At 43.6% G+C, this 21,868-nt stretch overlaps 1 protein-coding gene across 9 annotated transcripts in view; it reads right to left on the bottom strand.

Annotated features, from left to right (window-relative positions):
- Positions 1 to 21,868, bottom strand: part of KIAA1109 (KIAA1109 ortholog) — a 908,505-nt gene that overhangs the window by 461,533 nt on the left and 425,104 nt on the right. For all 9 annotated transcript variants that reach the window (XM_033938537.1, XM_033938601.1, XM_033938589.1 and 6 more), the window contains exons 41-42: positions 15,505 to 15,653; positions 5,761 to 5,980 (exon numbers count right to left, since the gene is read on the bottom strand). In XM_033938537.1, coding sequence (XP_033794428.1) covers positions 5,761 to 5,980; positions 15,505 to 15,653 — 369 coding nt within the window. The remainder of the gene's footprint in view (positions 1 to 5,760; positions 5,981 to 15,504; positions 15,654 to 21,868) is intronic.

Raw genomic sequence — 21,868 nt, forward strand, 5'->3', positions numbered from 1 at the left:
TTCACACCATCCTGGGTGTCTACTCTATTGCAGATTTTGGTATCATCTGCAAAGAGGCAAATCTTACCCGATAGCCCTGCAGCAATATCGTTTATAAAAATATTACAGCCCCTACCATCTGGAATTCAGTACCAAATTATATAAGAGAAATTACATCCCTTGACAAATTTAAAAGTAACTTGAAGGCTTTTCTTTTTAAAGACGCATATGTTGTATAATAGTCCTTCTAAGGACAGCAATGGAAATCTGTTCCTTGCCATTTTTTAATCACTTTAGCTTATTTTACTTTATTCTAGACCAGGGGTGTCAAAGTCCCTCCTCGAGGGCCGGAATCCAGTCGGGTTTTCTGGATTTCCCCAATGAATATGCATTGAAAGCAGTGCATGCAAATAGATCTCATGCAGATTCATTGGGGAAATCCTGAAAACCCGACTGGATTCCGGCCCTCGAGGACCGACTTTGACACCTGTGTTCTAGACTATTCATATTTTGTTCCTCTTCCTTTTGTTTTGGTCCCTCTTCCTCTTTATATAAATTGTATTTCTGCCCATTTCCATCCTGTATCGGTAAGTTAATGTTTGTCAGTGCGTTTGATTGTTTGTAGCACAGTTTGTTATTTGTTTCTAATGTATGTTCTTATTATACTTTATTCTTATATTATTTAAAACTACTTTGAATTTTAATAAGGCGGTATATCAAATTTTTAAATAAACCTGAATAGGTACAAGAACAGAACCTTGAAGCACACCACTGGTGGCTAGGCTGGGGTTACAGAGCCCTGGTCTGTATCTCTATTGTGATATTATTAAGTCTGTCCCAGCTATCTATTATGGTATGATTGGTGATAACAACTGATGGTTTCCTTCTGGCCTACTTCAAAGTTGGGTAACATGAAAAGCCGAAATCACCTTCGGCAGAAAAAAAGGAACAGTGCATAAGGAGATTCCAGTCTCTGATACCTTAAGGAAAGGTTCTCTACAAGAAAGAGCCTGGAGTTCTGAGATTCATTGCGTTGAGGTTACTGCTACCAGAAAAACATCTTTAGCGTTAAGTCCAAGAGGAATGCTTCTTCTAGTGGCTTGAAAGGAGCTTTGGTGAGGCCTTGCAGAACTACATTAAGGTCCCACAGAGGGAACGATGGCCTAATGGGGAGGCAACCCTTCAGAAAACTGGCGATGTTTAGATGAGACACCAGCGTAAATCTACAGTCCCAAACTCTGAAACAAGAGAGCCCAGTAACTTGAACCCAATGCGAAGCCACAGTTAGGCCCTTGTTAAGGCCTGCTTGGAGAAAGGCTAACACTACTGAAACTGAAACTGAAACCGGCTCCAAATGTTCTAGGATGCACCAATGCTGGAAGGTCTTCCAAACTTTAGTGCACGCAGAGACTGCAGTATACTTCTTATACTTGAAAATGAATACCCTTTGCGCTGTAATGCTTTGCGCTCAAGAGCCATGCCGTAAAAGCAAAGCAATCCAGGTCCTCCATGCATACTGTGAAAGGAGGTCCAGATGCACCTCCTTTCTGCAACCAGAGACCATGGCCTGCTTAAAGATGCATCAGATCTGCACATCAAAGCCTGCGAGGCCAATCTGGAGCCACCAGAATGACTCTTCACTGATGATTTGCAATCTGTTGAAGAACTCGGCCTATCATGGGCCAAGGAGGGAAGATATACAACAGAAGTCCTTAGGCTACTGCTGGACTACAGCGTCTAAACCCTCGCTTCAGGGTTCGAATTTTCAACTGAAAAATCTGACTGCTTTCTTGTTTTTCACCATCTCCATGAGGTCGAGGTGGGGATGACTCCAGCGCTGAACAATGGCATGAAACACTGACATTGACAGCATCCACTTGCCCAGATCCAAGATCTGTCTGCTGAGGAAGTCAGCTTGAATACTGTCCACGCCTGCAACATGCGCTGCCGATAGTACCTGGAAATGATACTCCGCCCGTGAAAGAGCATGTGGGCTTCCAGACACACTCTTGTGTGTAGCATTGTCGGAGAAGTCTCTGATTGCTTGACCTTCAAGAGTCTTCTGCAATTTCACCAGAGCCAACCAAATGGTATGCAGTCCCAGCCTGTTGATCAACCACTTTTTCTGAGAGGGTATCCAATGTCTCTGAGTTGGACAATGGTTGCAATGGTCTCCCCAGCACAGGAGACTGGCATCTGTCATTATGACCACCTAGGAAGCAATTCGCAGAGGCATACCCTTGGAGAGAAGCTGAGGATGGAGCCACCAATCCATGCTGGCTCGAGCTTCTAGCATCCAGGGCAGAGACTTCTAATCTAATCTAATCTAAACCTTAAGTTTATATACCGTATCATCTCCATGAGAATGGAGCTCGACACGGTTTACAAGAACTTAAAATAGTGGGTAGAGAAGAAGAAAAAGGATTACATGAACTTATGTGTAGAAGGGGGGAGAGAAAGGGGGGAAGGATAGAGCTACAATTTGCTGAAAAGCCAGGTTTTCAGTTGTTTGCGGAATAACTGAAGGGAGCTCAGGTTCCTGTAAGGTGTCCGCCTGTGGAGACCAGCGGGAAAGTAATGTGTTCTAGAGAGGTCGCATGTGGGCTATCACCCAAGGCACTACATCTATTGTGGCCTTCATGAACCCCAAGACTTGAAGATAGTCCCAGCCGATGGAGTTGAATTGTACAAGAGAGAAGAAATCTGAGAGCACAACTTCTCTCTGTGTGCCTCTGGCAGATAGATTCAGCTAGTAGCTGTGTCAAACAAGACTCCCAGGTACTCCAGGGATTGAGTCGATGTTAAAATGCTCTTTCAGTGGCACAGCTGGATTCTCTCTCTTGAATCCACAGTTCTTTCTCTTTCTCCTCTCTTTTTCTCTTTCTTTTCTCGTTCTTCTCTCTTTCTTCCTGTTTAGGGACTTTTGGTGCAGTTCACTATGAAAGGTGTGTGTTGGTGTGTGTGGGAGGGGGTGTATGTGGAGCGTTTGTTGTGGATTGTATGGAGTGTCTGGAGTTAGTGCATTTGTGGTATGATTGGGGGAGTTGCTCCTGTTCTTTATTTACATAAAAAATTTGCGGATTGCGACTGGAGGGTACAGAGCTCGTCCGGCCCATTTTTCTTTTATGTGATTGCCTGCTCGTTTTACAGTTCGATTTATATTCCCTCTTTTTGGACCTTGTGTCCTTGTATCGTTGGATTTCTGTATCTTCTGTGTTGCATTTGTTAATAAAAATTATTTACAAAAAAAAAAAAAATGCTCTTTCAATAATTTACAATCCAACCCAGGTCCTCCAGTACTCGGATAACCTGATCCACTGTGTGCTGACCCTTGGAGAACGAGGGGGCTCTGAATCAGCCAGTCATTCAGGTAGGGATGCACTTGCAGACCCATCTTATGCAGGTAAGCTGTTAACACAACCATGACTTGGTGAAGGTGTGAGCAGCTGTCGCCAGGCCAAAGGTAGAGCTGAAAATTGATAATGATTTTCCAGAACATGAAATCTGAGAAACCTTCTGTGGTCTGGGAAAATAGGGCTAGGCAAGTAGGCCTCTGTAAGATGCAGAGAGGCTAGGAACTCTCCTGGGGTTACCGCCACTATGACAGAGCGAATCGTCTCTATTCGAAAGTGCGGAACTCTGAGCGCTGCATTCACGTGAATAAGGTCTAGAATAGGTCTCCAATCATCGGAGCTTTTTCTTTGGCACTATAAAGTATATTGAGTATCTCCCTCAGCCCAAGTCTTTGGGCGATACAGGCTTTATGGCCTGAATATCAGAGTTACCTTCTCAAAGTGGCTTGTACTTTGACTGCCTTTTCCAGGCATCCTGCAGGAGAATCCACAAACCAATCCATTAGAAGCCATTAGCAAATTCCAGCTTGTAACTAGACTGAATAATGTCTAGCACCCAACAGTCAGATGAAATCTGAACCCAGCTTTGCAGATTACGCCAAGAGTCTGCCCCCTATATGAAGAGGGGTTTCCCTCAGCTTGGCATCATTGCAGTTTCTTGGTAGATGGAGCAGCACAGGAAGTGGAGGCCTGGTTACCCCTGGATCTGACAAACCTCTGCCTTTACCTCCGTGAAAATTTCACCCACTTGTCTCAATTATGTCTTTGTCATTTTTTTTTTTTCTTAGCGATTAATGCAATTTTAAATATCTTATTTTTTTTTTTTATTATTGTAAACCGACCAGATACTTGTGATGGTTAGTATATCAAATTACAAATAAACTTGAAACTCAATGTGGAACTGGAATAGTGTCGAGAGTGCCTGGAGTCATGAAAATTAGAGCACCCTGAGCCTCTAGAGGTTCTGGATCTACTATCAGGCAGGTTCTTGGGGCAACGCAATTCATAAGATCATTCAGGACTTTACCATATAATAGTTGTTCCTTAAAAGGGAGTCTGGCAAGAGTAGCTTTAGAGGTGGAATCATCAGCCCATTGTCTGATCCAGAGCATTCTACAGGCAAAAATTGAATAAGCTAAAGGTTTAACCAGGACATGTATAATGTCATATAGGGCATCAGCTGCATAGACCACACCAGATAAAAGAAGTTGAGGAGGAGGATCATCTCCCTCACTCTCCAAAGTGCACAGTCTGGACAGACAAGCGTGTGTGACATGAGAATTTGATAGATTTCTTGGAATCTACACAAGGTGATATATCCACTAGGGCCAAACTCTTGGTGTTTTTCCTTCTGAAGATGATAAAATTCTTGTTTTGAAAAATTACTTCAAGAAGAAAGATTTCCTGTTTTGGGGGCTTTTTATTTTTTTGGGGGGGGACTTTAGGGTTTTCCTGATATATCAAGGGCTACACAAACTAGGCAGACACAGTTTTTGATGCTTAAACCCAGAGTGGTAGCCCTTGGAACAGCTTTTTTTTCTGAAATTCCCCTCTAAATGTTTTGATAATTTTTCAGGAGTGAGCTCTGTCTTTTTTGAACCAGACCAGTTAGAAAGTTAAATAATACAATTTTAAGAGGGATAAATGTGTAATCACCTTGTAAAATAGTCCAGGTAGAGTGATTTAGGTCTTGATTTCTATTGTTAGTTTTTTATTTCCTGTATTTTTCATGATTCCTCCTCCATGATGTGAGCTAAAATGATTGCTTGTATTAATGGAAATTCTCAATTTAAAGAAAATGAGCTCGAGGACAGCTCAATGGCTCATGAGGCACGTGATCTGGCCTGTCCAGAGTAGGAACACTGGAAGCAGAAGGGGTATAAATTAGGAAAAAATCACCAAGTAGCTTTAAATACATATAGCATTATTTCTCAGTCTAGGTTCTGATGCAGCTGGATGTAGAAGGCAACAGGAGGAAACTGCCAAGAGGGGAAGTGTAAGGGCCTGAAAGGTTTGAAAGTAAGTTTGATGTAGTCATTATAATGTCATAGTGCACTTTCTGGGGGCAGTTCTGTAACATTAAATTCCATATTGCGAAGGCAGCAAGCACATTTTGTAAGAGCATGTACGCTTGTTAAGTAGGTAAGAGCACAGATTTGCACAATACCACGGCTGGTGTAAATGGACATTCCTAGATGTAGCAAATAATCACAGAGGTTAGGTGCACTACAAGGCACTTAACTTAGATGGCCTGCCATGTTTATGCTTCCCTGACTGAATTTAGAAATGGTAACAATTGACAATGACTCCTGCAATATTCATTTTAAAACAGAAAATGAGGAAACAATTTTATTTAGGATCAACAGCTCTTATGAAGATTATCTAAAAAGGTCACCATTTAATAAGCAAACTAAGAGCAAAGTTCTACCTGTTCTAGTTAGGGAACTGCTCTTCACAGCTGTGACGTTTCTTTGCGGCGTCCCTTCCAGAAGATTGTGCAGACTAGGAAAGCTTCCAGTCAAGTAGCTGAGAAGACTCTCTTTCCGCGGACTTTCTTTAACGAGCATTCCAGAGTGGCTAATGTGTGCTGGGGAATCGGTAGCTGTATCTCCACTTGTGTAACTCAGGGAGTGGTAAGGATGAATACCCTGTAAGAGTAACAACAAAATTAACAAACTCTTGCAAAACAAAATATCTTACAATAGTTGCTTGGAAAAATAATCCTAAGCAGCAAAGCCTTACTTTTGTGAATCCTAAACAATGGAGAAGTTGTTTTTGATGCCACATGATCACCGTGGTAGGTGGTGAATGTCTACATAGAGAATCTGAGGAATACGGGTTATTGCCAAGTATAGAACACAAGCACTTGTCATTTCCTTTTCTATTACGCTCTACATATTTTTCTATGGGTCATCCTTCTCCTAAACTGTAGGCTAACAGAAGGACTTCTGCTGTCCAGTCTTTTCAGTCAATGACATCCAGTATTCCACCTTCAGCATGGAAGAAACATTGCTTTGGTTGTTATATAATATGATAGACATTTAAATATTTGAATGGTATTAATCTACAAATAAATCTTTTCCAAAGAAGGAGAAGTGGTAAAACCAGAGGACATAATATGAGGTTACTTAGCAGTTATGTAAGGAAATACTTTTTCATCCAAGCGGTGGATGCCTGGAAAGCCCTCCTGGTAGAAGTGGTGGAGACCAAAAACGTGACTGGGTTAAAAATAAATGGGATAAACACAAAGGATCCCTAAATGGAAAGCTAGAACCCATACAAAACAAAAGATCAACAGCTATAACTTTATGTGCACAGGAGTGGTGCTTAAATGGCAGCTCCAGCTGATGCCGGATGGACTTCTACAGGCTGTGTATATCAGGATGGGCTGGAGTTAACTTTGATGGCAGCTCCAGCAGTGGGGAAGTGAAGCCAATAACGGACGGACTTCTACACTGTGTATCCCGTATATAGCAACACAGATCAGGATGGGCTGAATAGGTATTGATGGTATTTTGGTAGCTGAGAAATAGGGCCAATGCAGGACACACTTATTTACAGTTTCAGGCCTGAAAATAGCAAGGATGGATCTGGAGCAAGTATGCTTATTTTATACAAATTCATATTGTCTGAGTACAGTTTTGCATATCTTGGGGGAAGATGAAGACAACTTACAGTGGAACTTAGCAAGTAAAATGTGACATCTTTGCCTGTTATGGCACTGTATTCTTGATGACCATCAGTATGCTTTTCGGAAACATTATAGCACAGAGACATCATTGGTGTCAATGTTAGACGAGATGCAAAGTGGATTGGACAGTGGGAAAGTATATTTGGTGGCTTTTTGGGATGTTTCCACAGTATTTGATATCCTTGACTACGCAATATTGTTAGATAGATTGAAGAGCTGTGGGGTAAGTGGAATAGTGTTGTCCTGGTTTGAATCTTTTTTGCGTGGGAGACAGCAGGAAGTCTTAGTTGATGGAAGACTGTCCTGTTATAGGGCAGTTTAGACAGGGGTTCCACAGGGATCTGCTCTGTCAGCAGCACTATTTAATCTGTATCTTACGCCTCTTTGCAAGCTGCTCCTGAGACTTGGAGTCTCCTACAGAGGTTATGCCAACGACATTCAACTCTTCCTCTCTGTTGATGGTGATTTTGATACAGCAGCACAAACGAAAGGTTGACCCTTGGTACTCCACAGACTGGAAGTCTGACGAGAACAAAAGCACTGTGGACAAGATGATGTTCAAGATGCAGGCTTTATTAAAAGTACAGTCCAATAATCCACATGAAGAAATACCTAGGATCCAAAACCTTGGGGACTATGGACCAAACATGGTCTGTGTTTCGACAAAACTGTTTTCCTCAGGGAACCCTGAATGTCCTGATATGAAAATTTGTGGATCAAAGACTAGAAACAATCATGGGCGAAACTCTATGCCTTTGAGGATTTCTCAACTGCGTAGTTTCGCCCAAGATTGTTTCTAGTCTTTGATCCATGAATTTTCATTGCAGGACCTTCAGGGACCCCTGAGGAAGACAGTTTTGTCGAAACACGGACTATGTTTGGTCCATAGTCCCCAAGGTTTTGGGTCCTAGGCATTTCTTCATGTGGATTATTGGACTGTACTTTTAATAAAGCCTGCATCTTGAACATCATCTTCTCCACAGTGTTTTTGTTCTCGTCAGATTTTGATACATCATTATCACGGATGCAGATGGTTGTTACAGAAATAATGAGCTGGATAGATTGCAATAGATTAAAGCTGAACATACGAAAGTGATGTGCATTGGGAGGTCGCTGGGCTCTGATATCCCAGGTGCTCTCAAGTTATTGGAAGAAACCATACCGAAAGTGCAGGAAGTAAAGTATTTAGGAGTTCTTGTGGACTCGGGGGCTCACCTTTAGAGGGCAAGTACAGGTAACAGTACGAAATGTGTTTTTCAAACTTCGTATGATAAGTCGTTTTAGGCCTTATTTGTCTAATTGTACTTCTTTCAGGCCTTGATTACTGTAATTTGGTGCTTCTGGGTATACCGGCTTCATCTTTGTGTGCTCTCCAGGTTGTACAAAATTTAGTAATTAGAACATTGTTTAGGTTGGAGAGACGGGAACATGTGTCCGAATGCTACTTGAGTCTATATTGGTTTCAGTTGCCCTAAAGTTGTTATTAACAGTCTATATGTGTTTGCATAATTTGGCTCCAAATTGTATGATCGAGAGCATTCTGCCATATGTTCTGTCTCGCCAACTTTGACCTGCAGGGCTTGCACAATTGCAAATTCCATTTATTAAAGATGGAAAGTGTCTAGGGATAGTTTATTCTGTTGTATTAGCCCAAGAGAATGAAATAGGCTCCCTTTATATATATGTCAACAACAGAATTTGCAGAATTTTAAGCAATTACTTTAAGCGTCATCTTTTTTGTCAAATGAAATATGAAGTTTGATTTTTGAACCTAGGATGAAAGTGAGGTGCTGGTCGCCCATTTAATTTTTATTGTTTGTGATTTATGTTGTATTGTTCGTTTGGAGCTGATGTATATCAAGGGCGAAAGCTGAGGGCAATATAGAGGTGCCACAAGGCGAGGGGGATCAAACAGAGATTCAAGGGATGATAGTCCAGGAAGGGGCCGGTAGGGCTAGAAAACCCAGAGGAAAAGCGGGGAAGTGGGGTGGCGGGAATATGGGGAAGCTGAAAGTTACGAGGGTACAGGCTGAGAGCAAAGCAGAAGCACAGGGAACGGGAGAACTGCCCGAAACTCAAGGGGAGGCGGCCCAGGTAAATGCAGAGGTGGAGCAAAAATGACGGGACCTGCGGTGCTTATACACAAATGCAAGAAGCCTCATGGCCAAGATGGGTGAACTAGAAGTCGTGGCCAAGGGGGAGGACCTGGATATAATTGGAATTACAGAAACCTGGTGGACAGAGGAAAATCAATGGGATGTGGCGCTGCCGGGGTACAAGCTCTACAGGAGGGACAGGACCCACAAGAAGGGGGGAGGCATAGCACTATATATAAAGGACTCTATCTACTCGGTCGGGATGGATATGGCGACAAAGGCAGAGGGGCTGGAATCGCTATGGGTCAAATTGCCGAGAAACAAGGGTGCAGACATAAAACTGGGGCTGTACTATCGCCCACCTGGTACGCCAGAAGTTGTCGGACACGACTTGGAAGCTGAACTAAGACAGGAATGCAGGACTGGAAGTGTAACAGTGATGGGGGACTTCAACTACCCGGGGATAGACTGGAGTACGGGTCACTCCAACTGCACTAGGGAAACAGGATTTGTAGAAGCTGTGAGGGACTGCTTCATGGAGCAACTAGTCAAGGAACCGATGCGAGGGGGGTGCTACTCTTGACCTCATCCTAAACGGATTAGGGGGGCCTGCAAAAGGGGTAGAAGTGGGAGGACCACTAGGCAACAGTGATCACAACGCGATCAGATTCACATTAGAAAGGGGGACACCCATAGTAAGGAGGACCGCAACAACTGCGCTCAACTTCAGGAAAGGGAACTATGTTGCTATGAGGGAAATGGTGAGGAGGAAGCTCAGAAACATCTTTAGGATGGAGACTGTAGGAAGCGCCTGGACCCTATTCAGGGACACCCTGCAGGAAGCACAAAGAATGTACGTCCCCAGTTTCAGGAAAGGCTGCAAGAACAAGCGGTCAAAGGACCCGGTTTGGATGTCAACTGAAGTAAAGAGGGCAATAAATGACAAAAAAGTTTCCTTCCGGAGATGGAAAAAGGACTCAACGGAGGAAAATCACCAGGCACACAGGAAATACCAAAAGGAATGCCAGCGAGAGGTTAGAAAAGCAAAAGGGGAATACGAGGAGGGGCTGGCCAGGGAGGCAAAAATCTTCAAGGCATTCTTCAGTTACGTAAAGGGGAAGCGACCAGCGAGAGAGGAGGTGGGGCCGTTGGATGATGGGGATAGGAAGGGAGTGATTAAGGAGGATAAAGAGGTAGCTGAGAGGTTGAACACGTTCTTCTCGTCGGTTTAAACGAGTGAAGACACATCTAATATACCGGACTCAGAGGAGCTCATGAATGCGGAACAGGCCGAAAAATTGGAGCACATAGAGGTAAGTAAGGAGGATGTCCTCAAACAGATAGACAGGTTAAAATGCGGCAAATCAACGGGCCCGGACGGGATCCACCCAAGGGTTCTGAAGGAATTAAGACAAGAAATAGCGGGCACAATCCAGCATGTTTGCAATCTATCCTTGAAAACTGGAGAGGTACCAGAGGACTGGAAATTGGCGAATGTCACACCTATCTTCAAGAAGGGATCGAGGGGTGACCCCGGGAACTACAGGCCGGTGAGCCTGACTTCAATAATAGGGAAGATGGTGGAAGCTATGATCAAGGACGGCATTTGTGAACACATCGAGAGGAATGGCCTACTGAGAACTAGCCAGCACGGATTCTGTAAGGGAAGGTCGTGCCTAACGAACCTTCTGTACTTCTTTGAGGGAATAAGCAGTCGGGTGGACAATGGGGAACCCATAGACATCATTTACCTCGATTTTCAAAAGGCTTTCGACAAGGTGCCACATGAAAGGCTGCTTAGGAAGCTGTGGAACCACGGGGTGGGAGGGGATGTGCACAGATGGATCAAGCACTGGTTGTCGGGTAGACTGCAGAGGGTCGGAGTAAAGGGCCAATATTCTGACTGGCGGGGAGTCACGAGCGGTGTGCCACAGGGATCGGTGCTGGGGCCGTTATTCTTCAACATATTTATCAATGACCTGGAAAAGGAGGCAAAGTGCGAGGTTATAAAATTTGCAGACGATACCAAACTGTGCGGCAGAGTTAGGTCCAGGGAAGAGTGTGAGGACCTGCAAAGGGACCTGGACAAGCTGGAAGACTGGGCAAACAAATGGCAAATGCGCTTTAACGTGGAAAAATGCAAGGTCATGCATATAGGGAAAAAGAACCCGTTGTTCAACTACAAATTGGGGGGGCATTGGTGGGAGATAGCAGACTTGAGAGAGACTTGGGTGTGCTGGTGGATGCATCACTGAAGCCATCTGCACAGTGCGCAGCAGCCTCAAAAAAAGCCAACAGGATGCTGGGCATCATAAAGAGGGGCATAACAACCAGGACGCGGGAAGTCATCATGCCATTGTATCGAGCGATGGTGCGTCCACATCTGGAATACTGCGTTCAATATTGGTCGCTGTACCTCAAGAAGGACATGGAGGTACTTGAGAGAGTCCAAAGGAGAGCAACGAAACTGGTAAGAGGGCTGGAACACTGCCCATACGCCGAGAGGTTGGATAGGCTGGGGCTCTTCTCTCTGGAAAAAAGGAGGCTCAGGGGAGATATGATAGAGACCTTCAAGATCATGAGGGGCATAGAGAGGGTGGATAGGGACAGATTCTTCAGACTGAGGGGGACAACAGGTACGAGGGGGCATTCAGAGAAACTGAAGGGAGATAGGTTCAAAACAAATGCAAGGAAGTTTTTCTTCACCCAAAGGGTCGTGGACACTTGGAATGCGCTACCGGAGGACGTGATCAGGCAGAATACGGTACATGTATTCAAACAGGGATTGGACGGATTCCTGAGGGATAAAGGGATCGTGGGATACTGAGAGAGATGCTGGGATGTAACACAAGTATAGAAAGCTAACCAGGTAATAAGTATAGAAAGCCAACCAGGTCGTCCATGGGCAAGACCGGAGGGTGAGGACTTTGATGGGAAGATAGGACTTTAATGAGAAACCAAGGTGGCAAGGGGCCCCTTCTGGTGATTCAGACAGGTCGTGACCTGTTTGGGCCGCCGCGGGAGCGGACTGCTGGGCAGGATGGACCTATGGTCTGACCCGGCGGAGGCACTGCTTATGTATTATTTTGTAACCCGCCTTGGGTAAGGGCAGGATATAAATGATTAAATCTAGTAGTGAACAAAATTTGAATAATATATTTGTGGCTACAAAGACTGCATTTCAGGAATTGGAATAACCCTATTATAAAATATCAAATATGACAATTGATTGGAAGATTTAGAAGGAGGCTGGAATTTGGCAAATTCAATAACAAAGAAATAATGAGGATTGGGTTTCATTTTGTGATCTGGTTAATAAATATGGGTTACCCAAGAACCAACATTATAGATGGATCCAACTTTTACATTGTATCAAGTTGGCTCACTTGAACCACAAGCTAAAAGTTGGTGAACCAGACTGTATTCCTTTGTGCTCTTCTTTGCTTAACAATAAAGGAGCAGCCTCTAAATGGTACCAACATTTGAAATTGACCACCTGTAAGCACCCACAGTACTTGGGAATTTGAGCTGGGTTTTCAAACAAGTGAGACACAATGGGAGAAGATTTAGTTGTCAATTACATCCTCATTACATTCAGCTGACATAATGCTGTCTATCCTTTTTCTCATGCACAAAGCCTTGTGGACGCCATTAAAATTATCTAAAATTGACAACAATCAGAGGAATATTAGTTGGACCTGCAATTTGGTGGTTGGCACTATGGAACATATGCTTTTTACATGCCCTTATGTGGATGACTACTGGGATAAGAGGTCTGGTCATCCATTTCTGAGTTGCTTTCTCTTTCACACCCATTATCTTATAGATTAATCATTTTTGGATGAACTGGACACAAATAAAGCCCAATTTCTGAAAAATTTAGTAATGATAACTATTAAACCAATTTTTTTTAATTGGAAAGATTCTTCTAAGTTGAATTTCAATAACTGGTGGAATTTGGTGTGTTTATATGCTAAATATGAAAAAAAAAATACTTGCAGTTGTGTGTGGCAATTTGAGGGCAAGTAATAAAATTTGGGAATCTTTGCTTAAATATTGTAATTAATATACTTTTTGTGTGTGTTAACATGATGCTTTTACAGAATTTCAGGACTAATGTTTTGTATTTATTGTATAGTTTTGTTCTCTTGTTTTGTATATTATGTATTTATTAAATTTTTTTTTTAAATTCTTTCTTCATTTTTAGAACTTACAATAAGTGTATAAGCAAATAAAAACATTTTTAACTTAAATACAACACTTAATAATCTGCAAAAAATCAATTTAAAACTTAACTCCCCCTCCCCATAATCAATAATAATATTTGAACACATAAAAACATATTATAGTCCCATCCTTACATTCCTTACATTTATACAAAGACCAAAATCTACCTACCCTTCCCCCCACCTTAGACATATTTAAGGCATATTTAAGGGGAAAAATAGTATTCATTTGCTACAATAATTTGTTATAGGCTCCCAAACATCCTGAAATTTTCTTAAATACCCCTGCAGTGTGGCTATTACTCTTTCCATTTTATAGTAACATAGTAACATAGTAGATGACGGCAGATAAAGACCCGAATGGTCCATCCAGTCTGCCCAACCTGATTCAATTTAAAATTTTTTTTTTTTTTTTTTTTTTTTTTTTCTTCTTAGCTATTTCTGGGCGAGAATCCAAAGCTTTACCCGGTACTGTGCTTGGGATCCAACTGCCAAAATCTCTGTTAAGACTTACTCCAGCCCATCTACACCCTCCCAGCCATTGAAGCCCTCCCCTGCCCATCCTCCTCCAAACGGCCATACACAGACACAGACCGTACAAGTCTGCCTAGTAACTGGCCTAGTTCAATCTTTAATATTATTTTCCGATTCTAAATCTTCTGTGTTCATCCCACGCTTCTTTGAACTCAGTCACAGTTTTACTCTCCACCACCTCTCTCGGAAGCGCATTCCAGGCATCCACCACCCTCTCCGTAAAGTAGAATTTCCTAACATTGCCCCTGAATCTACCACCCCTCAACCTCAAATTATGTCCTCTGGTTTTACCATTTTCCTTTCTCTGGAAAAGATTTTGTTCTACGTTAATACCCTTTAAGTATTTGAACGTCTGAATCATATCTCCCCTGTCTCTCCTTTCCTCTAGGGTATACATATTCAGGGCTTCCAGTCTCTCCTCATATGTCTTCTGGTGCAAGCCTCCTATCATTTTCGTCGCCCTCCTCTGGACCGCCTCAAGTCTTCTTACGTCTTTCGCCAGATACGGTCTCCAAAACTGAACACAATACTCCAAGTGGGGCCTCACCAATGACCTGTACAGGGGCATCAACACCTTCTTTCTTCTACTGACTACGCCTCTCTTTATACAGCCCAGAATCCTTCTGGCAGCAGCCACTGCCTTGTCACAGTGTTTTTTCGCCTTTAGATCTTCGGACACTATCACCCCAAGGTCCCTTTCCCCGTCCGTGCATATCAGCTTCTCTCCTCCCAGCATATACGGTTCCTTCCTATTATTAATCCCCAAATGCATTACTCTGCATTTCTTTGCATTGAATTTTAGTTGCCAGGCATTAGACCATTCCTCTAACTTTTGCAGATCCTTTTTCATATTTTCCACTCCCTCTTCGGTGTCTACTCTGTTACAAATCTTGGTATCATCTGCAAAAAGGCACACTTTATATATATGACATAAAGAATTCCACCAGAAACTATAATTCAATCTATTCCAATTCTTCGTAATCTGTTGTATGGCAACCCCTGTCATAATAAGTAAAAGCTTATTATTGTTAGAAGATATTTGACTCTTAGCCCTCATTGATATGCCAAACAATACAGTATCACACGATAATGCCACCGGCTTTTCCAATAAACAATTTATTTGACCCCCATATTGATTTCCAAAAAGCCAAAATCAATGGACATTGGAATAACAAATGATCTAAAGTCCCAACTTCAAGATGACAGTGCCAGCATCTATTAGATCTAGAGCTATCCAACTTCTGTAAACGAACTGGGGTCCAAAATGCTCTATGTAACAGAAAAAAAACAAGTTTGTCTCATAGATGCAGACACTGTACATCTCATCCTCCAAGACCAAATTCATGGCCATTGAGATGCAGTAATTTGATGCTTAATCTCAATGCTCCAAATGGCCCGAAGACCAGTTTTTGGTTTTTTATTCATAAATCCAGATATTAATTTGTACTACCAAACAGCCTGGTGTCCCAGAAAGTCCACCTGAAAACAATAAAATATTTAAGGACAAAAAAAAGAAAAGCTTTCAATATTCAATATTTGTTCAAGTGCATAGTTAGTTTCTGTAAAGACAGAAGCTCACACATTTGTGAAGGCTACTCTAAGCATGATGGGAAATGAGCCAGTACCTTTATTTTAAGACCAGAATCATTGTTGGCATGGCATTTAGAGAGTTTCCTCATGATTTCAACACCACTCACAGGCCCGGAATTAACAGCAGTCGGAGGTGGACGAGTATTTATCCCTTCCAGCAGCATGGTGTGCTCACTGATAGTAGCTAGCAGATGTAAAAAAAAAAAAAAAAGCAAAGCATAACTATCATATCATGCTACTGTTATTTAAAGATTCAGCCAAACTAATACAGTAGATGTCCACACTGCTAAGCAACATCCCAAACTACCAGCTGCAGAAATTTATCTTTTTCCCTCGCCTATTCTCTACATCCTATGTACTACAGAACAGCTTCGAAAAGGGACAGGTGAGTGGAGTGGAACAGGTAAACATGATAGTTTGTTTACTCTTTCCAAAGGTACAAAGTTTTCAAGTTTCAAGTTTTCAAGTTTTATTAGGATTTTATATACCGCCTATCAAGGTTATCTAAGCGGTTTTACAATCAGGTACTCAAGTATTTTCCCTATCTGTCCCGATGGGCTCACAATCTATCTAACGTACCTGGAGCTATGGAGGATTAAGTGACTTGCCCAGGATCACAAGGAGCAGCGCAGGGTTTGAACCCACAACCCCAGGGAGCTGAGGCTGTAGCTTTAACCACTGCGCCACACACTCCTCCTAGGAGGACTAGGAGACTAGGAGACTAGGAGGCAAGTGGTGCATCTAGAAGAAGTTGGAGAAAGTATGTCTTCATTCTCCATGTTCATTGCCAGAGGATGTGGTAAAAGCAGTTAGTGTAAAAGGCTTTAAAAAATGTTTGGACATGCTCCTAGCAGTTCATAAACTATTACGGAAAAAACAGCATAAAATCTATTACAGGCAGTCCCTGGGTTAAGAGTGTCCAACTTACTTTGTACTTACGAACTGAGGTCCTGCCTCTCCCTTCCATGTCTCAAAATGCCACTTGTCGTCCTTCCCTCCGTTCTGTGTCCCAAATTCGTGTCTCTCTTCCTCTCTCCCACGGGCATTTACCTCCTCTGGTTGACTGCTTCCTCTCAGCTGCAAGCAGCAGCTCCTGCATGCGGCCCGAGGCTGACCTGGAAGCCTTCCCTCTGGGTCAGCCATGGGCAGTGTGTAGGAACCTTGTGAAGAGAAGTGCAGCTGGGTGGAGGGAGCCAGCCAGAAGAGGTAAACACCCACGGGAGGGAGGGAAGGAGACACAAATTTGGGATGCAGAACAGAGAGAAGAAAGGATGACAGGGTCACATTGGCACACAAAAAGAAGGAGGAGGAAGAAGATAGGGCACATTGGCACAGGAAGGGACACCGAAGAAAGCATTGGGACACAGAAGAAAGCAAAGGAGCACAAACTTCGGACAAAGGATGGAAGGAAGGAAGGAAGAAAGGAGGAAGGGGCATGATCTTGGGACACAGAAGGAGGGAAAGAGGGGAGCATGAACCTGGGACATAGGATGGAAGAATGGAGAGAGTGAAAGAAAAAGATGCTGAGGTCGGGAAGGAATAAAAATAAATTGTTGGGCATGGGTGTCTTAGTGAGAGAGAAAAAGCGATGGTGCACATGGGGAAATAAAGAAAGTGGTGAATTGTTGGGTACAGGGAGATCTTACAGAATAATAATAATATTAGAACTACTATGCTTCCCCAAAAATAAGACACTGTCTTATATTAATTTTGGGCCCAAAAAAGGCACTAGGTCTTATTTTTGGGGAGGTTTTATTTTTTTTTCATGTACAATGATCATCTCTCCCTTCCTCTCTTCCATCCCAATTCTTCCTATTTCCTTTCTTTCCCCCACATGTGCAGCATCTTTTCTCCCCTCTCGTCCATCCCCTTGTGCAGTATCTTTCTATCCTTCCCTCCCTTCCCCCCTGTACAGCATCCCCCCCTGCTGCCAGATGAGAGGCGGGGTAAGAAGTTTTGCAGGATGAGGGTTGGGGAGCTGGGAGAAAAGGGAGCAGCACTTTGAAGTGTGTGGGAGACGGGAGGGCAGGAAGACAGCATTGCCAGATGAGGGGGGTGGGATCAAGGGGGAGGGGTTGGGAGCAATGTTGCCAGATGAGGGGTGGGGGAGGTGAGAGGAAGGGGAGCAGCACTTTGAGGAGTGTGGGAGCCGAGGGGGAGCAGTGCTATTGGATGAAGAGTGGGAGAGGGAGTGCTGCTATTTGGGGGGAGGGGCAATGGGAGCCAGACAGCACCGCCCGGCCCGGCTCTCTCACCTGTAGCGCCAATGAGATGTTGTTGAGCAGGCGGTTCAGTTCCTGGAACTGGGTCCAACAGCCCTAACAAAGACGGAGTGGCCGAGCAAAGTGCACCAGACACTGGCTCAGCACCGCCGTTCACTACCTTTATGAGCCACTGCCGACAGGCGGGGTTCAAGTCCAGCAGCTCTGACACCTCTGGAAGTTCAGTCCAGTCATCATCGCTTGCCGCTCGCACACAGCGCTGGGAGCAATGGAAATAGTGCAACCAGCAGCAGCACCGCCATTGGGGAGGGGGGGAAGAATCGCTGCTGCTGCCACTGGCGACTAGGGCTTGTTTTCGGGGGTAGGGCTTATATTAAGACCTACCCTGAAAATCATGCTAGGGCTTATTTTCGGGGAAACACGGTATTTTTATCAGGAGGCTGTTTTTCTACACATTAAGCCACTATGTTGTTCTGATTTTATGCTCCATAGCATCGGCTTCTCTATGATAATTCCTCATTTTTTATCCTCTAAAGCTATTCTTTAAAAAAAAAAAAAAAAATCCTGCTTTTATTTGATAATGAAATTCCTTTCCCTTTTTCATTCGTATCTACTCAGGACTGCTCCATATAGGCCAATGAAAACCAAAAAAAGAGGATGACCCAAGAATCCACAGTGAACAATGGCAAAACCAAACAAAACAAGACTGTGGAAACCAAACAATGTTCCAAATCTTCTTTTTATTTATCCAAAAACATAAAACACTATCCACATTTGTGTAGTACGGACCCATATAGGTGCATTAGCCAGTAGCCTCTCTTATTTGGTTCTTGAATCTTTTCTGCCTTCTTCATCACATATTTATTTAGATTCAACTGCCTCTAGGAGGTCGTTTACTATTTTTCAACCTCCATACTTCTGGGGTTTCTTGGAATTCTCTATTTACCTCACGTAGAACATGGGCTTCCTTTCTTCATTTTGCCAATGAAGTTCCTTCCCTCCATCTTGCATCAGACATTTGATCTAAATTTTTTTATGAGGCAACTCTGATTTTTCTGAGTTCTTGGAACCCAACTCTCCCTCCATCCCTTTTATTGGAGCTAAGGCGTCCCACATGTGAGAATATGCTGCCTGCTTGTCTAAGGATAAAGCACAGTTACTTACTGTAACAGGTGTTATCCAGGGACAGCAGGCAGATATTTTCACAACCCGCCCACCTCCCCTAGTTGGATTCTTCACTTGGGCTTAGAATTAACAACCTTGCAAGCTGGCGTCGGGCAGGAAGGCACTCCTGCAGGAACAGTGCAGGCAGTCTAAAAGCTTGCTAAAGCTTAAAGTGACACTACACTTTTCACTGTCTGTACTGGGGCTCCGTGGATGACGTCACCCACATGTGAGAAAGCACAGTTACTTACCGTAACAGGTGTTATCCAGAGACAGCAGGCAGCTATTCTCACATATGGGTGACGTCATCCGACGGAGCCCCGATTCGGACACCTCCAAACAGACTTGCTTGAAGAAACTAGAAGTTTCGAGTCGCCCGCACCGCGCATGCGCGAGTGCCTTCCCGCCCAGTGCACAGGGCGCGTCTCCTCAGTTCAGATAGCTAGCAATGAAGCCAACCAGGGGAGGTGGGTGGGTTGTGAGAACAGCTGCCTGAAGTCCCTGGATAACACCTGTTACGGTAAGTAACTGTGCTTTATCCCAGGACAAGCAGGCAGGTATTCTCACATATGGGTGACCTCCAAGCTAACCAGAATGGGATGGTGGGAGTGTTAGCAACTTAGGAGAATAAATTTTGCAATACTGTTTGGCCAAACTATCCAGACAATAGTGGCCAGACTATCCAGACAATAGTGAGAAGTGAAGGTATGAACCGAGGACCAAGTAGCAGCCTTGCAAATCTCCTCAATCGGTGTCGATCTGAGGAAAGCTCCAGAAGCTGCCATTGCTCTGACTTTATGGGCTGTGACTTTACTGTGAAGGGATAAGCCAGCCTGGGCATAGCAGAAAGAGATACAAGCCGCCATCCAATTAGAGATGGTGCGTTTAGAAATTGGATGCCCCAACTTATTTGGATCAAAAGAAACAAAAAGTTGAGGAGCAGTTCTGTGTGGTTTGGTGCGTTCCAAGTAGAAGGCCGAAGCATGTTTACAGTCCAGAGTATGAAGAGCAGATTCTCCAGGGTGAGAATGAGGCTTTGGAAAAAACACTGGAAGTACGATGGATTGGTTGAGATGAAATTCTGAGACCACTTTAGATAGGAATTTCAAATGAGTTTGAAGAACCACCTTGTCATGATGGAACACAGTGAATGGTGGATCAGTAACCAAAGCATGTAGCTCACTGACTCATCGAGCAGAAGTGAGGGCAATGAGAAACACCACTTTCCAAGTGAGATACTTTAAATGAGCCTTGTCAATTGGTTCAAAGGGAGGCTTCATGAGTTGAGAAAGGACAACATTGAGGTCCCAAACCACAGGAGGCGGTTTGAGAGGAGGTTTGACATTGAAAAGCCCTTTCATGAATCTGGAAACCACCGGATGAGCAGAGAGGGGTTTCCCTTCAATAGGCTAATGAAAAGCCGCAATTGCACTGAGATGGACACGTATGGATGTAGACTTGAGGCCAGAATCGGATAAGTGCAAAAGATAGTCCAAAACAGAAGATAATGAGGAATGCTGAGGCTCCTTATGATGAGCAAAACAACATGTAGAAAATCTAGTCCATTTTTGGTGATAGCATTGTCTAGTAGTAAGCTTTCTAGAAGCTTCTAAAACATCTCTGACAGATTGAGAAAACTGAAGAGGGGCTATGTTGAGAGGTACCAGGCTGTCAGGTGTAGAGACTGCAGGTTGGGATGAAGCAGAGAACCTTGACGCTGCGTAAGCAGAGAAGGAAAAACTGGTAGAAGATATGGCTCCCTGCTGCTGAGTTGAAGTAGAAGGGAGTACCATGGTTGTCTCGGCCACCGAGGAGCGATTAGAATCATGGTGGCATGATCGTTCTTCAATTTGACTAGAGTCTTGAGAATGAGAGGGAATGGAGGAAATGCATAGAGGAAAAGATTCGTCCATTCCAGAAGAAAAGCATCTGCCTCGAGGTGGTGAGGAGAGTATATCCTGGAGCAGAACTGAGGCAGTTTGTAGTTGTGGGGAGCTGCAAAGAGGTCTATCTGAAGCGTTTCCCACTGTGAGAAAATGTGATGAAGAGATGAGGAATGGAGAGTCCATTCGTGAGCTTGCAGAAGACAACTCAAGTTGTCCGCCAAGCAATTCTGAGCCCCTTGAATGTAGACAGCTTTGAGGAAGGTGTTGTGATGGATTGCCCAGTCCCAAACTTCCAGAGCTTCTTGGCAGAGGGAGGCAGATCCCGTCCCTCCCTGTTTGTTGACATAATACATGGCGACTTGGTTGTCCTGCGGACGAGACTTACTGTGTCGTGAAGGAGATGTTGAAAAGCATTGAGAGCTTTGAGGATCGCTCTGAGTTCCAACTGATTGATATGACACTGACGATCCGTACTGGTCCAGAGGCCTTCAGTACGGAGACCATCGAGATGAGCGCCTCAAGCGTAAGTCGACGAGTTGGTCGTGAGGACCTTCCGATGAGGTGGCATGTGAAAAAGCAAGCCTCTGAAGAGATTGGAAGAGAGCATCCACCAATGGAGAGACTGCTTCAATGAAGGAGTGACTGAGATGTGGCGAGAAAGAGAATCGCAAACCTGAGTCCATTGAGATGCCAGAGATGCATTCCGAAAATCAATTAAAACCGCCCTGTTCACCAAATTCATTGACTAAAACTGTCCCCTCACTCACTAGGACTTCCCCCCTGTAAACGCCTTTTTCTTCCTCTCAAGAAGCTCCTCTCATGTATTCAGGTATTCTCTACCCATAGAACCCCAATCAACATGTAAGTACTAAAGTATTCAGGTACTCACTAACCATAGAACTCCAATTAATACGTAAGTTTCCCTCTTAGATTATTGTTTGTATTTAGACCCATTGTATGGTATTGTACTTAGACTCATTGTATTGTATTGTATTTAGACTCATTGTAATGTATTGTATTGTATTGTATTGTATTTAGACTCATGGTACGGTATTGTAAGTTGTCTTATTGTACTGTATTAAGACCTTTTGTTATTCGCTGAATGTCCAGCCTTCTTACAATGTAAA

This window comes from Geotrypetes seraphini, chromosome 1 (genome assembly GCF_902459505.1).
Source record: "Geotrypetes seraphini chromosome 1, aGeoSer1.1, whole genome shotgun sequence".
Taxonomy (NCBI): Eukaryota; Metazoa; Chordata; class Amphibia; order Gymnophiona; family Dermophiidae; genus Geotrypetes; species Geotrypetes seraphini.